This window comes from Sebastes fasciatus, chromosome 24 (genome assembly GCF_043250625.1).
Source record: "Sebastes fasciatus isolate fSebFas1 chromosome 24, fSebFas1.pri, whole genome shotgun sequence".
In the NCBI taxonomy this organism is placed as follows: Eukaryota; Metazoa; Chordata; class Actinopteri; order Perciformes; family Sebastidae; genus Sebastes; species Sebastes fasciatus.
In genome coordinates this window covers 15,234,268-15,251,997 of record NC_133818.1, presented here as the reverse complement: position 1 = coordinate 15,251,997, position 17,730 = coordinate 15,234,268, and the positions used below count along the sequence as shown (strand labels likewise).

The 17,730-nt window shown below is 41.0% G+C and overlaps 1 protein-coding gene, 2 long non-coding RNA genes and 1 pseudogene across 3 annotated transcripts in view; 3 read left to right on the top strand and 1 right to left on the bottom strand.

The window, feature by feature from the left end:
- The window catches only part of LOC141762853 (uncharacterized), a 500,458-nt gene that overhangs the window by 87,605 nt on the left and 395,123 nt on the right, over positions 1-17,730 (top strand). Inside the window, 1 exon segment of the mRNA XM_074626949.1 lies at positions 14,613-14,786. Coding sequence (XP_074483050.1) covers positions 14,613-14,786 — 174 coding nt within the window.
- Positions 1-17,730, bottom strand: part of LOC141762901 (uncharacterized) — a 182,662-nt gene that overhangs the window by 138,876 nt on the left and 26,056 nt on the right. The window lies entirely within an intron of this gene.
- On the top strand, positions 154-4,166 carry LOC141762902 (uncharacterized). The gene is made up of 2 exons (XR_012592929.1): positions 154-1,377; positions 1,469-4,166. It is a non-coding gene; the product is annotated as an uncharacterized LOC141762902 (long non-coding RNA).
- LOC141763291 (protein NLRC3-like) lies at positions 4,880-10,143 on the top strand (annotated as a pseudogene).

Here is a 17,730-nt window from a genome sequence, read left to right as displayed (position 1 = left end):
GGAGGTGTGAAAGTCTCAGGTTAAATTACAAATGGTGAACTTGGTACCAAATGTTGTGGACAATCTTTGAAATGCTGTAACTATAGTAACCAGGAGAAACCGAGCTGTGTGATTCCACCAGCAGGTCATTAATTGTTAGAATTGTTAAATGCAACACTTCCTCCATGTTTTCCTGCAGGTCTTTTAATCTGTCACAATTACTGGTAAAGAAAACTTGGACTTGTGTTATGAAATAGTGTGCAGCTAATCAACTCTTCATTTTCCTGCCAACAGATACACGTTTAATCAATGTTTGAGCAGGAGAGGAATGTGTTTGTCAGTGCAGAGCAACACACAAACAAGTAATGACTTGTTCAGGACGTGAAACAAAGTTTAAGACTTTGACTTGACTTCGGACTTGTCAGTTTTGACTTAACTAAAACCTCAAAGTCAAGACGTGGGACTATTTACTGCACAAGTGTGTGTAAATGTAGCTTAAGGTAGTGGTTCCTAACTCTCCAGCTGGGACCCTGCACGGTGTCTAACCATCACTGCTATCCAAAATTGTGTTTATTGTTTCAGGCTTATCTCAAATCTCACATAAACCACCTTTGATGAGGGTTCATCTGGTTATTTTAAGGGGCCAAAAGGGGTTGGGAACTAGTGGCTTATGGTACAGTTGTGATACACAGGACAGCTGTCTGAGCACCTAGTAGGCCAGTGCTGGTGGAATGTCCGACCCAATTTAGGTACATCATCAGTCCACACTAACAGCAGCCTAGGGTTTAAGTTTGGCTAAAAGAGTAGAGCTGTGTAAATAGAATCAGCTCAAATTCCTGCATTTTCCAACACGTCGGACTGTTCTTTTATTATAATGAATCTTGTATTTCTGCAGTTATCATTGTCTGTACTCTGTGGTGCATCCTCAAGCTTTATTTTGGTCTTTCGTTCAGTTCCCAAAGCCTTAATTTAAAGAACCTTTTTCTCATTTTCTGCCATCTGATCTGTCTCGGCTCATCTAAAGCATTCTATGAAAAATGAAAAAAAAAATACGTTGCAGCTCAGTGTGCTTTTGACCTATAGTTGTTAACAGGTATGATATGTTATACTGTACGTGACTTTGGTTGGAAGTCACAGGAACAAAACCGAGTTAGCTGTTTGACCTTTGTGACCATTATCAGTTGTGTCTCTCTCTTCCTGTAGTCGTGCAGTTTATGTAAAAGACTCCTGGCCAAACTGTGCTATTGAATCTTTTATTTTTGTAAATGGCCAAAATACTAGCAGTAGTTAAATATTAGTGTACTTAGTATGATGTGACTGAAAAGCACCAAAAGATCAGTGATTTTAGTTTGACTGAAGCTGAAAGCAAGAAAAAAAAATCTCAAATGTTTACCTGTTGTAATTCCCAGTCCTGTCAATACCATGGTATGGTATGGTATGGCATGGCATGGTATGGTATGGCATGGTATGGCATTGACAGGACTGTTAGTGTGTATGTTTGTGTGTGTGTACTTGTGTGTTTTTTGTGCTAACTCAGCTGGACCCAGCACATTTGAATAGACAGAATATGTCTGTTGGTGTTTAAATATATAGTATAGCTGTATAACTAGGGCTTGTGTCAGTTTATATATATATATATATATATATATATATATATATGTGTGTATTATTGTTGTCAGGTGACAACATGTTAACTCCAATTTTTTATTATTCGACATGATGAAAAAAATAATTAAGGTTGACAAAAAGCAACAAAATATACGACGGCGTATTAGGGCCACATTGAGGAAAAAAATAAATCTGAGATTTCGAGAATAAAGTCGTAATATTACGAATTAAAAGTCATAGGTTTACGAGAAAAAAAAGTTGTAATATTATGAGAACAAAGTCAGAAGTTTACGGGAAAAAAGTGTTAGTATTATGGGAATAAAGTCAGAATATTATAAATGAGGAACGTGGAGCATCTTGTGAAGTTCTACTTTAGTTTAGGTTTCACAAATAACCAAATACTTCATCTTTTGGCACATCAGCACCACATTATCATCAGTATCAGGACCTGGAGAAGATTGTGAAAGAAACTGCGTTTATTCTGAAGAAAGAGCCACACGGACCTGCTGGGGAAACTGATTCTTTGTGGAGGAGGAAATTACTCTTTTTCTCGTAAAGTTATGACTTTATTCTCTGATTTTTTTTCCCTCAATGTGGCTCTAATACTCCGTCGTAAAAAGAAGTTGAAACCAAGGCAGTTTTTCTTAGATTATGAAAAATTGACATCTTGGTGTCACAACAACAAGTTTTTCATTTGACAACAGCAATATGTATGTGTGTGCGCATGCTTGTGCCTTATTTGTTTCTCCCAAATGATCATGTGATTGGCCATCAAAGTGCCAGTGTGCCCGTTCTGCCATAGATTATAACGATGCGAGGTGAGTTCAACAAAGCTTTGGTGTTACACGGTGGTCAAAACAGGCTGAAGGTGCCTTGAACAGAAAACACATAGGGGACAATGGAGCTCCTGTGCAAACTCCTAGGCTCGTTGAACACAGCTCTAACTGTAATGGATGATCACAGGCTTGAGAAATGTAACCTCATAAATATGAAATCCTTATCTACAGAAGAGGAAAACTTTCTGTCTTTAAAGCTAGGGTTGGTAATCTTAAAAAACAGCAAGAGTACGCTAGATTTAAAAAAAAAAAAATGATCCAACCGTAAAAACCCAGCCCAGTGTTGCCAACTGTTTTCCAATGAAAGTAGCTAAATCTAGCGAGAAAGTCAGCAACATGGATATATAAAGAGAACTGGATGCAGCGTTTGAGGCGTTCATTCCTATGAAAGTTGCTCAGTGGTGCATGAAGCCAAAATGGCTCGACTCCCGAGAGATAAAATACCCGGATCTTCCAGCGATCATCCGCATCCATTGGGCCCATAGAGCAGGCGCAGTAGCGTTTCCTTTAACTCCGCCTCCAAGCCTTCGGTCCATCCGCGGTCTGGGAACACGAACGGAGGAAGGGAAAACATTTTTAAGGACATAATGATTTAAATAAGGGCTATTCAAGTGTTCGTACTGGGAAGTTGATTTACCTAAAAAATGATCAGCTGATTTACAGACGTCTCTTTCCCAAAGTAAGTCTATGGGAAAAAGTATTTTTGGGCCCAATGGCATCGTTTGGCCTCTTCGAAAATTTGCTTCAAAGCCCGGGTGCACTTCCTGGGGGCTTGGCTGACAGCAGGCCATCCTCCAAAATAGTCTAATCTTAACCAATAACCGACCCTCGTTAACCGATTATTAACCGTTAACCGACAAGATTTGTGCCTGGCATGCAGCGGTGCGCCAGCTGCAGTGTATGAGCACAACAGACAACTGAGTCCTCAGTTCACCGTCAGGAGAGTTACTGTAGCAGCCATGACGGGAGACAACTTCCTGTCCCGTAACTCCGGCTCAGACTCTCTTAAGGTGGGCTCTTAAGGTGGTTTTCTCCTTAAAGTGACATGTTTTTCTCAGCTTTTTAATTAATTATTAACATTTCTTTTAACCGTTTTAACCAATAGCGTTAATCGGTTAAAATGCTTAATGTCGGTTAACGGTTAGAGAAGATTACCAACCCTAGCTTTAATTTCACGATTCTTTGAAGTTATTCAAATTGAGCATGCCTCAGTACACTATAATTTACCGATCTCCTGAGAAAACTCATTTGTTTTTTTGTTTGTATTTTTATTCTATGGCCACATATGATCATAATTTATCAATATCCAGTCAACCACATAATAATTTCTAATTCACAAACATTTACTAGGATCAGCTGTTCAGATGTCTACAAATGTTGCACAGCCAAATTCTCTCTCCACTTTATAATCTGACTATCTTTTTATATTTAAAGTAATATCAACCAAGTACAATTCCTGTTTATTTAATTTCATAACACTGTTTCTCCTCAGCTCTGCTGATCAATTAAAGCCCTGCCCAATCTATGGATCTTTGTACTGTAACTGTTGTGAACAGTATTTCTCTGTTGGAGAAATGATTTGGTTTCCAGTCTGACTTATTGACAGTGATCTTATTTTCTTAACAATGTTTTTTTTCATCCATTACTTTTGATATGTTGTGGATGTTAATCTTGTATATGTATGATTATAATGGTGATATAATGTAATATCAATGTATGCGATCAATAAACAAATGGTAAAGCTCATGTTTTACAGTTGTTTCCCTCTCGCTCGCTCTCTTCTTTACCATCTCCTCCAGGAGATAAATTAATGGAAAGCAGCCGATGCTGGAGGTTTGCGGGCTTCTAACAGGTCCGAACAACGGGAGTGCACAACAAGTGTGTGTGTGTGTGTGTGTGTGTGTGTGTGTGTGTGTGTGTGTGTGTGTGTGCGTGCGTGTGTGTGTGTGTGTGTGTGTGTGTGCGTGTGTGTGTGTGTGTGTGTGTGTGTGTGTGTGTGAGTGAGATAGAGTGTGATAGAGAGAGGTTGTGTGTTACCTCCTTTTCTCTCAGTCTTGTCTGTGACTCTTGTACAAACTTGTTTCCTGTTCACTGTCAGTGATCCTGTTTAACCTCTCAGACTGACTTCAGATCAGAAGATGAGTCATAGTGTTGAGGAACAGGGAGGTGACCATGAAAGCATTTAGTTTGTTATTCCAGACTCCATTTTGAGAAAACGGCACAGAGGTGTGACGACTGAAAACTGAAGCAGGGTGAGTGTTAATCCAACATTTTATTATTTTACTGTGTGTGTGTGTGTGTGTGAGAGAGAGAATGTGATAGAGAGAGGTTGTGTGTTACCTCCCTTTCTCTCAGTCTTGTCTGTGACTCTTGTACAAACTTGTTTCATGTTCACAGTCAGCGTTAATGTTTAACCTCTCAGACTGACTTCAGATCAGACGATGATTGACTGTGTGGAGGAAGAGGAGGACAGAGCAGAGTCTCTAGTCTCTGGCTGTCTGTCTATGAAGAGTGACCAGTCTAAACATGATCCTCCAGTCTTCAGTAATGAACCTGGACCCTCAGACACAAAGTAAGAGACTGTTTCTACTGTGCACTGACCTGATGGATGATGATGTATTGAGGATGAAGACTAAATGTTCTGCTAACAGATTTATATTCCTGATGCAGAACTATTAGTGCAGATACTGTTTCAAACTAAGATGGATCTTAGTCTGGGTTTTAGAGCCACAAACTACTGATTGTATTTCTGTAACAAAACACCTGAGAACCTCCATTTCACAATTTACACTTCAAGAAAATATTCAGATTTCTGCCTGAAAGTCGCTGTAAAGATTTACAACTATTCAAAATGTGAAAGAATGTGCTTCAAATGTGTAATTCATTTTCTCACATGTGTCCTCAAAATACTGTGTTGGTTTGACTTCTCCTAAAGTCAGCTGTTATGACAGCTTCTTTGAAGTGGGGTTGTACGTATACTCCCGTGTTCTGGGAGGTAAAATGACTGCTTTTGTGAATGGAGTCTGGTGGCTTTGAAGAGAGCGATATAACAGCTTCAGTTCCCCGTCAGAAAGGGCTGTCTGATGGAGAGGTAAAGCAGCTGTGGACGGGAGCTTTACCTCGAGAATAGAGAGGTCATGATAGACCAGAGCAATAGAGAGGACATGATAGACCAGAGCAATAGAGAGGACATGATAGACGAGAGCAATAGAGAGGTCATGATAGACCAGAGCAATAGAAACCACATAGTTATATCACTCTCTTCAGAGCCACCAGACTTCATTCACAAAAGCAGTAATTTACCTCTCAGAACACAGGAGTTGCTGCTCTACTGCTGCTTCTATCGGTTAGTTAGTTTGTGTTATTGTGTGACTTTCTGATCCAAACTAACGCGTGTTGAATGTTTGAGTTTGTTCTTTAACTAACTACTGATGTAGAATATGGTGAAGGGAATTTAAGCTCACTTATTAAAGATTCAGAGCTTCCAGTTGAAAGTTTTGGATCATTAGTAAGTGGACCTTTGACCTTAGATTTTCTCCACCATATGTTGTTCCTTAAGGTCAAGAACAAACATCCCTGGGCAGTAGTGATGTTAAAGTTATCTGCTCATACTAAAAGAGGCAGTAATGTAAATTTGGACCACTTCTCTTTTTAGAATATTTGAATTACATTCATGCCTTCATTTGATAGTTGACAGTAGAAAGTGACAGAAAACAGAATGACATCAAAATAAATGTAAACCATCTGGATTTGAACCAGAGACACCACTGTTACATACTGTGTGTCTTAGACTGCTGGTCTACCACACTATTTAGACCACTTCTAACCTCAGTTCAAACCTAACTAACTCAAGCTAAGCTGCCCAAAGTGATCGTGAGACTGTTAAGAACATAATCAGCTCTCTTTAATGGAGGACTTTCACTGTGAAGTAGCTGCAGAAAGTGTTGAACCTACAAAATAAAACAGGAAACAAACTACAATAAAAAACCCAAGACCATGACAGTCCCCCCCTTTCTCAAGGGACGGATCCCAGACGTCCCTAAAACAGAGTCTATGAACTCCATCAGGGTGGGTGGAGGGAGTCCGGAGGAGGGATTAAGGGGCTAGCGGCCGGGCGCTGAACAGGGACGGGGCAGGAAAATTCAGGCGTACGACCCGGGGACAGGACAGACAGGAGAAACTGATCAGGAGGACGACCCCTCTGGAGGACGACCCCTCTGGAGGACGACCACGGCCCCTCTGAAACCCAACGTGCAACAACAGCTGTCAGTGTGCTGACTTGACTATGACATGTGATTATCATAAAGTGGACATGTCTGTAAAGGGCAGACTCGTGGGTACCCATAGAACCCATTTACATTCACATATCTGGAGGTCGGAGCGTTCTTCCAGACAAGCTAGCATGACATGGTTGGTAACGATGGATTCTTTAGGTTTTCTAGTTTCACATGTTACCAGTATCTTCACTCTAGCTTTAAAACTGAGCCGCTACAGTCTCTGAAAGACAGAATATCGTCCGTCAGATTGTAAAGAGTTAATAAGACAGCCAGATAGTAAAATTCAGCTCATTAGTGTTTATGAAAGCAGGAGAGTTGAAATAAAAGGAACACTGTCATCACAGACTGAATGCTGAATTCAAACAGAAAAGTAACAACACTTTAACTGTTCCCTGTGACCATCTGAGCTTTGAGACAGTGTCGGCCAATCAACAAAGCCTTTTAGTTATAAAGACATGTCTTCACAGGAAGAGGAGTGATGTTTCTGTGGAGGACCAGCTGTCCTGCTGTGCTGTGTACTTGGACCAGTCTGCTTCATCAGGAGACTCCTCCTGTCCCCAGTGTGGACAAAGATCCAGAACCAGAGCTGGACTGCAGCCAGCCGGTCAGACCAGCACTGTACAAAGTAAGACTCTACATCTGTCTGCTGACGTCTCCATGTCTGAAAACACTACTTGTTCTTTTAATACATAAAAAGCCATAAAAGTCCCACCAGGTCCTGCGAGGACACTAGGGGACGCGCTGCTCCACTCAACTGGCTGTTCAAGCCATAGACATATATACATACACCAACGTTGGCGTACGATCCAGAGATCAATGAGGAAACTCCGACACTCAGACGACCAATCGTGTAACTTCATCACTCAGTGACAGACTTTTAGGGTTGTAGGGCTGGCCGTCTGCGGTCCAGCCAAAAAGACAGAGAAAACAAGAGAGACATAAATAAATAACCCTCAAATACTCAACATGATTTACTGTGGAGACGGACGCTCTTAGTTTCACTCTCCTCCTCTGCATTTCATTCATTACATCCAACGTGCAGTAAATGTCGTCACAGTGAGATTAAACCTAATGTTTATTATTTTCCATCGTGTTTTTTAGATGAAACGGACGACACACTGAACGGCAGACTGCAGAGTGTGTTTACCGCTGCGACCACCAACAGCCCTCGTCACATGTCATGTTGCTTTTTCATACATCAGAGGACTAATTTGCTGAATCTTCACAGGTCTTTAGACCGTAGTGGAAACAGACAACAGTGGACTGAAGGAACCTTTTAGTTCCTTAAAAGTAGTAGGACTAAAAAGTCCCAGGAACTTTTGGTGGAAACCCGGCTTTTGTTATTGGTGCTGTTCAATAAAAACATGTCCACACAACGAGATATGAACATATCCTGCATTATTTGATGAGTGGATGAGTTTTAAATATTACAGTGAGGAAGGAACAGCCACAGTGAGCTGTTTAGATGAAGAGCTGCAGACGGACAGCTGAGGCTCCGCCTCCTCTGCTGTCAATCAAACATGTACACCGACTGAGAGAAAAAGGAGCATTTCTGATGCTTCCACTAAAACTAGACTGTTTAACCTTTACTGCTTTTTATTTACTTTATATTGATCACTTCAATATTGGCAATAAAAATAATAATCACATCTTCTTTATTTTTAACTTGTTTCCTTCTCTTTCAGCAGATAGAGGTCTGCAGGAGGTTGTAGATGAACATAAGATCAGTCTGAGGAGGAGATGTGAATGTGTGACTGAAGGAACGGATAAAACAGGAAGTGGAACCCTCCTCAATAGGATCTACACTGAGCTCTACATCACAGAGGGACAGAGTGAAGAGGTTAATACCCAACATGAGGTGAGGCAGCTTGAGACAGCTTCCAAGAAGAACACCCTCCATGACGCTCCAATCAAGTGCCAGGACATCTTTAAAGCCTTACCTGACCAACAGGGACACATCAGAGTCGTTCTGACGAACGGCGTCGCTGGCGTTGGAAAAACCTTCTCAGTGCAGAAGTTCACTCTGGACTGGGCAGAGGGCTTGGAGAACCAAGATGTCAGTCTGGTGGTTCTGCTCTCGTTCAGGGAGCTGAACTTGATCAGAGATGAGCAGTACAGTCTTCTCATGCTGCTCCATGTTTTCCATCCAACATTACAGAAGGTCACAGCAGAGAAGCTCGCTGTCTGTAAAGTTCTGTTCATCTTTGACGGCCTGGATGAAAGCAGACTTTCACTGGATTTCAAGAACAGTGAGGTTGTGTCTGATGTCACCCAGAAGTCATCAGTCAACGTGCTGTTGACAAACCTCATCCAGGGGAATCTGCTTCCCTCAGCTCTCCTCTGGATAACTTCCCGACCTGCAGCGGCCAATCAGATCCCTCCTGCATGTGTTGACAGGGCAACAGAAGTACGAGGCTTCACTGACGCCCAGAAGGAGGAGTACTTCAGGAGGAGAGTCAGTGATGAAGAGCTGTCCAGCAGAATCATCTCACACATCAAGACATCCAGGAGCCTCCACATCATGTGTCTAATCCCAGTCTTCTGCTGGATCACTGCTACAGTTCTGGACCACATGTTGACTACAGACCAGAGAGGAGAGCTGCCCAAGACCCTGACTGACCTGTACTCACACTTCCTGTTGGTTCAGACAAAGAAGAAGAAGCAGAAGTACGGTGAGGGACGTGAGACGAGTCCACAGGAGCTGACGGAGGCTGACGGGGAAGTTCTTCTGAAGCTGGGGAGGCTGGCGTTTGAACAGCTGGAGAAAGGAAACATCATGTTCTACCAAGAAGACCTGGAGCGGTGTGGTCTGGATGTCACAGAGGCCTCGGTGTACTCAGGAGTTTGTACAGAGATCTTCAAAAGAGAGAGTGTGATCTTCCAGAAAACAGTCTACTGCTTTGTTCACCTGAGCATTCAGGAGTTTCTGGCTGCAGTCTACATGTTCCACTGTTACACAAACAGCAACACAGAGGTACTGAAGGCCTTCCTGGGAAAAAAATATGTTCATTCAACCCTGGATGTCTTCCTGATGAGAGCCATGGAGAAATCCCTGAGGAGTAAAAATGGCCACCTGGACCTGTTTGTTCGCTTCCTTCATGGCCTCTCTCTGGAGTCCAACCAGAGACTCTTAGGAGGTCTGCTGGGTCAGACAGACAACAGTCCAGAAATCATCCACACAGCCATCAACAACCTGAAGAAGAAGAGGATCAAAACCTCTCCTGACAGAAGCATCAACATCTTCCACTGTCTGACGGAGATGAACGACCACTCGGTACATCAGGACATCCAAGAGTTCCTGAAGTCAGAGAACAGATCAAAGAAGAAACTCTCTTTGATCCACTGCTCAGCTCTGGCCTACATGCTGCAGATGTCAGAGGAGGTTCTGGATGAGTTGGACCTGAAGAAGTACAAGACAACAAAGGAGGGAGGACAGAGACTGATTCCAGCTGTGAGGAACTGCAGAAAAGCTGTGTAAGTCCAGATGTGATTAACTTTATAGATCAGTGTAGATTAGTAGTTTAGTTCTTCAAATATACACATTATAAATTATTCTTAAAATATAATATTCTTCTAAGTGTTCCACGTGTTTATTACATAAATATGTATTTGTATTTTGTCACAGATGTTCTTGAGCTGTTTCAAATGTTGAGTTCAAAATGTTTCAGTAGTTTGTGTTTCTTGCTGTCAAGTTAATGAACACTTATTCTATTTATTTCTAATAATTGTTACATTTGACAGTTTTTTCTTATTTATGTTTTGGGGTGATGGAGACGACATGTGAACCTGGTAAAACAAATGAAAAAAACAAAAGATCAGCTGTCTGGTGGAGTGCTGGGTCTAACCGGTGTAACGGCAGCAACAGAACGTTTGCTGATCCGGCGGGGAGTCGGGGCGGTCCTGGGATCAGAGCCCTGGTGCTGGGGTTTGCTTTCAATAGGCCTTGCACCACATTACACCTTACCTCGTGTGTTTTTGGGCTCATCTCTTTCGTTGGCTTCAAATCCAAACTGTTGCCATGTTGCTGTAGTTTTAGTTTTCTTTGAGACCAGCTCTGCCATGTCTCGTCTCATCACCCCAAAAAACACATGAACTTCCTAGTAAACAAACCTCTTCTTGTTTATACACCAACATTATATCATAATATTACGTTAATCACGTTGTCATATTGCTTATTAGTAATGCAATACAGGCTGGATTTAGCACTGTGACTCTGTCGGCACGTGTTGTTGATGTCGGCTACTTTTTAATTTGCCAGAACGTGTCGTTAGCATAAAATCAAACCGGTTTAAGCTCGTACACCGGACCGGACCGGACCGGACTGGCAAAACCGACCCAACTCTAGCATTAGCCACCGTAAACTACTGGTCATACGAGACAAAGATAGTCGTTGTAAAACCCCTGAGTGTGTTGAATCGAGCAATGGTGCATTTTATTGCTAATAAATTCAAGTTGTGTTCCATCATCTTGTTTTGAAGTCTTTCCTTTTATTCTGTTACTCACAGAAGGAAACTCTGGTGTTTCTCTCTCTTGTTGCTGTAGAGAAGAGTAGTAACAGGAAATACACAGCTTCCACCAATAACAGCAGTCTGATGAATATATAACAGCAGAATGGTAGAATTCAGACTTTTTAAGAGATCTTATACAAACCAAAGATCAATGTTATGTTTTTAATGCTGATACACTGATATCATCTTTCTGATGTCATTATGTTGTAAATAATGTAACCTCATTGGTTCATTCATTGTGTTTGTGAGCTGAATACTTTTGATGCTCAGAAAAGAGTGTTAATGACAAAACGCCATGCAGTCATCAAAATATCTAGTTATATGAATGTTTAATTATGTACAGGTCTAATATTATAGCGATTTGTTTAATTTTCCCATTTATGGACGTGAACCTGAAAGCAGCAGGTAGCTAGCAAAGAGAGGTCATCTTTATCAACTGTATTATTATTACTTATTCACTGAGTTTTAAAAATGCTTTTCTAATCAAGAAGGCCTCATGCTAACTTTGTGGAGACAGACCTGGGATCAGATCACACTGACAGACTGGACATTAGGGAAGCCTCAATGTAACTACATGTTCTCTCTCTTCATCTGCAAGATTAAAGAAAAACAAAGATTAAAAGTCTGCAGGTTTGAGAGAGAGTGATGAGAATTATTGTTTCATGTCAAACAGTGAGATAAGATTAGCTGAACCACTGATGTGAGGAGTAAATGTTGATTAAAGAAGTTTATATCAAACTGTTTAGTCATCAAATGCATGAAGTAAATATAAACTGTCCTCTTTCATAATAACATATTTTGTAATTTTTGTGTCATCACAGACTTTCTCTCTGTGGACTCTCAGATACTCACTGTGAAGTTGTGGCCTCAGCTCTGAAGTCCAACCCCTCCCATCTGAGAGAGCTGGAGCTGAGTTACAACTACAACCTGGACGATTCAGGAGTGAAGCTGCTTTTCGCTGGACTGAAGAGTCCAAACTGTAGACTGGAGACTCTGAGGTCAGTTCACTGACTGTAGTTTGTGTAGTTTGTACACACACTCTCTACACACTGGCTCTGCTCCAGATGGCTCTAGAGAGGGACTTTCACGTTTTCACGTCGGCCATCGTAGCTCTCCAACACGCTTGGCAGACAGGAGAGGCTTCAGTTGGTTGTAATCTCCTCACCTCACCGCTAGATACCTCCAGATCCTACACACTGGACCTTTATCACAGACCTTATTTCAGGCATCTAACTAAAAACCCATTGACTTCCAGACGAGGGAACAGGAAGTGCTAAAATGCTAATTCATTTCTGGGTTTTAGGACTCATTCCTGTAGCGCTCTATTTGAACATGTCTAAAGGTGCAGCACTCTTCAACAAACATGTATTGCACCAACTTAAAGGCACACAAGTGATGATTATGAACGACACTATCTAATCAGAGGTTTCTATGGTTCTAAGTTATTCCCATGTTCTTTTTGACAGCAGATATAACTGTGATCTGTTTTCATTTCAGCATTGTCTAATTATTTGAAGCAAAAACCAAATAAATATTCTGCATCAGAAACATCTTTGCAGGTTCATATTTTGTTCAAGTCTATCTGAATACAATACTCACATGTTCATATGTACATTCAAAGAGTTATTGATGTCTGTCATCATTCCTTCTGTCTGTGAAGCAACCCCCGAATAACCTGAGTGTTACGAGATGAGGACTAAATCCACAGTCTTGTTCTGTGTAAAATGACCTGTAAAGTTGATCTTAAACTAATCAGAGGCTTCAGCAGTCTGAGTTAGATGTATTAGGGCTGGGTGACTTGGAGAAAATCAAATATCATAATATTTTTTTGTGTAAATGACCAATAATAGAACAGCTAGAACAGTCTGGTAAGTTCAGAGAATGACATCACTTTACTGTAATGTAGCCTTTAAAACCAGGAAGAGATGACACTTACAACACAACACGATATTACTAGGGCTGTCAATCCATTAAAATATTTAATCACGATTAATCGCAAATTATTAACAATTTTTGTATCTGTTCTAAATGAACCTTAAAGGGAGATCTGTCAAGTATTTAATATTCTTATCAACATGGGAGTGGACAAATATGATTTATGTAAATGTATGTATATATTTATTATTGTAAATCAATTAAGAATACAAAACAATGACAGATATTGTCCAGAAACCCTCACAGGTACTGCATTTAGCATAAAACAATATGCTCCAATCATAACATGGCAAACTGCAGCCCAACAGGCAACAACAGCTGTCAGTGTGTCAGTGTGCTGACTTGACTATGACTTGCCCCAAACTGCATGTGATTATCATAAAGTGGGCATGTCTGTAAAGGGGAGACTCGTGGGTACCCATAGAACCCATTTACATTCACATATCTGGAGGTCAGAGGTCAAGGGACCCCTTTGAAGATGCCCATGAAAGTTTCGCCAAACCTTAGAGTAAGTTTGGAGCGTTATTTAACCTTCTTCCCGACGAGCTAGTTTGACATGGTTGGTACCGATGGATTCATCAGGTTTTCCAGTTTCCTATGATACCAGTATCTTCACTCTAGCTTCAAAACTGAGCCGCTATAACCTCCGGAAGATCGATTGCATTAATGCGTTAAAGAAAATAGTGGCGTTAAAACGATTAACTTTGACAACCCTAGATATTAGGATATCCAAAATCTAAGACGATATCTCGTCTCATATCACGATATGGATATAATATGGATATATTGCCCAGCCTTAGTATGTATCCAGTCAGTATGTTGTGTTTGACAGTTTCCTTGTTGAGCTGCAGGAGGAATAGTAACTCAAAGAGGGAATTTGGTACTAAACAGTGTGTAACTTTGATTTGTCGACTCAGACTGCTGAATCTTCATATTAGTTTCACTTGAACTTGTGAAGTAATTTCTTACAGATTAGTTGTGTTATGAAGGGGCCACTTCACAGGAGGAATGATTACTGCCACCAATAACTCTTTTAATGTACATATGACATGTGGCTGTTGTTTACAGACACACTTGAACAAATGTGGACCTTTCCTGTAAATGACATAAACCTGCTAGGCTAGCAGATACAGTGAGAAGAAGGCCATGTAATAAATGAAGTAATGAAGTCCAACAAGTCTGATTTGATATTGATCCTCTAATTCCAGACTTGACTGAGATCAGCAGCATGTTATTGATGTGTGTTGACATGAACAGGTGTATGAATGTTGTGATGACATTTGGATGATGTCTGTAGAAGGCTGACATTATGATGATCCACAATAACACAATGACAAAGTCACTCTACTCATTTTAGGGAAAAGATCATTGATTAGGACATAGTGATGTTGAGCTACACATTTAAAACCTGAACACATCTGACTGGATTATAAAGTGATTTTTATCTTCATCATTTAATCTTTATTCAGATTGAGTTGCTGCAGTTTGTCAGAGATCAGCTGTGCTTCTCTGGCCTCAGCTCTGAAGTCCAACCCCTCCCATCTGAGAGAGCTGGAGCTGAGCTCCAACAAGCTGCAGGATTCAGGAGTGAAAGTCCTGTGTGGTTTTCTGGAGAGTCCACACTGTAGACTGGAGACTCTGAGGTCAGTTCACTGACTCTCTGTTACTATTAGAGATCTTATATGTTGAATTAACAATTGAACCTGATTAATGTACAAACATAACTTACATCCATAAAGTTGTTAATGTCCTTTTCTTCATATTTTCATGTTTCTTAAACTAAATCTAGTCTGCAGTCACAAAAGACTTGTGTTTCTTAAAGAAAGTGTAGAAAATGTCCACTGTTAGTTGTTAAAGTAAATGAATGTTTATCATTGTTGGTAAATGGTCACATCTGGATACAGAAGATCCTCTCAACTAATATTCAGGGTTCCTACGCAGTATGGAGAAGTATGGAATTTGATTTTAGTAATTTCCAGGTCTGGATGAGTATGGAAAAAAGAAAAGAGAGAATGGATAAAAATGTCTGTTTCCAGACTGTTGCCCCTATTCTGCTTTCTAAGATATCAAATTCAGAATTTCTAAAAATGAATAGATCATACAAGCAGAGTGTTTTTCATGGTGTTTAGAGCAGCCGGTGCAGCCACAATGTTTACTACTGTGTGAGAGAGCGCGGGCCAGAGAGAGCTTGATGTCGTTGAAAGCAGCACAGGAAGTAGGCTCTGACTGAACGCACACTCCTACAGAGCTGCCTCTACGCCTGTACGTCACAGCCAGGGCCGGCGCCTCCATAGAGGCCGACTAGGCAACCGCCTAGGGCGGCACTTTGGCAGCCAAATATGGGCCAACTATTCATCATGAGCAACATAACAATAATTATATAATAATAAAAAGTAACCGGTAACTGCAGGCAGACGGCACAGAGCAGAACGCTGCCTGTCAGACTGGGACAATCTAATACTTTACATATTGAGGGGGGGGGACGAGCGGCCCCTCCTAATTTGGACTGATCCTCGTTCTGGCTGAAATCTGATTGGCTCAGTCATTTACATCATGAACGTGATGAACTGTGACCAGTGTTCCAGCTGGCCGGTCTTGTTTTGATTCAGTGATGACGTGCTGATACAAACTGAGGAGGTGTCATCCACGATGAAGAGTCTTGAAGGTCTTCATCATCATCATCACATTCTCTTTATACCACTAAAACTCTTTTAGTGGTAAAATTACTAACCCACAATGTTTCGTCTCGCGCCCTCCGTCCGCTCACATAAGACACCTCTCCGTCTCAAAGTCCTGGGATGGGTTTGTGTCCCAGTCTGTCCCTGGTGCTAATAGAGGGGCGGCATCATTGTGATTCACCTAGAGCAGGATGTTTGACAGCAGAACGTCGTCCAGCTTTCTCTGTAGGACTGTAGACTGAACGACCACGATGAGTAAAGTGTTCTGAGAGCTGGCTTGATGATCCCAAACACAAAGCCTGGTTGGTTAACAATTCCAAATGGGGAAAAGAGAGCTGGATGCAAACTTTGAGGAAAATTGTTTGACATCTCAGTCATGGTGGGGGGGGGGTTGTAGTCTTGTAACAGCGTCCTCTGAACCCCGAGTCACAAAGACAAATATGGTCTGAAAAATCTACAGAGAAGTCTGGAAAAGTCTGGAATGTAAAATGTGTAGGAACCCTGAATATTTGTTCTGAATTGATCAAGTTTACTTCATGAAGTAGAAATATTTCTCTGGTTTCTGATTGTTTCAACATGTTCTACAAATAATGTCTGATCATCGATATTGATCCTTCAGCACACACACATAGATGAACACAGAGATCAGCAGCATGTTATTGATGTGTGTTGACATGAACAGGTGTATGAATGTTGTGATGACATTTGGATGATGTCTGTAGAAGGCTGACATTATGATGATCCACAATAACACAATGACAAAGTCACTCTACTCATTTTAGAGAAAAGCTCATTGATTAGGACATAGTGATGTTGAGCTACACATTTAAAACCTGAACACATCTGACTGGATTATAAAGTGATTTTTATCTTCATCATTTATTCTTTATTCAGATTGTGGGACTGCAGTTTGTCAGAGATCAGCTGTGCTTCTCTGGCCTCAGCTCTGAAGTCCAACCCCTCCCATCTGAGAGAGCTGGATCTGAGAGACAACGACCTGCAGGATTCAGATGTGAAGCTGCTGTCTGATCTTGTGAAGAGTCCACACTGTAGACTGGAGACTCTGAGGTCAGTAGAGGGTCGGAGTCGGTCCATGCTGGTTTCAGCAGTATTGTTGTGATGTGTTTCCTCCGTTAAGCTGTGAGAGGAGAACAGTGACACACAGAGAGAGAACAGTCAACCAATCAGATCAGCCAGAAGCTTGTTGTGATCATGTGTTAGAGTTGATGTGAAGAAGATGTTGTTGTGTTCATGTCTCCTCCCTTTAAGGTACAATTTGAACAGATATAAAATGTGTGATTAATTTGAGATTAATCACGATTAACTATGGACAATCATGTAATTAATCACGACTAAATATTTGAATGGATTGACAGCCCTAATATTTACATATTTGTCATGTAATATTTAAAAGTAGATGAAACATTGAAATGTGACTGAAACCAACCTAGCAGCAGTAAATCCATCATTAAAGTGAGCAGTGAAAAGCTCTCTGTTTCTGCAGTAATGATGCTCTCAGGACTCTCAGCAGTTTATTTCCACTGTGTGGATCATAAGATAATATTACACAGAGACAAAGAATTTGAACACATAATCCAGGCTAAAAGCAACACAGTTTAAACTGACACATGCAGAAAGGTCACCGACTGTGTGAACGTGTAAATGAACAGACTTGTAATATCACTGCCCCGTCTAGAGCACCAGAGATCTGACTAGAACTACTTTATGTACTCTGCTGAGTTAATGTGATCACATGTATTGTTATGACCTGTATGACAATAATGTAGCCTTCTTCTCTCAGCTGCAAACCCAGCGGTGTGAAACGGACATAAATGACATTTATATAACCACAATAACACAAAATCAGTACATGATCTCTTATCATATATTCATATATGATATTCATATA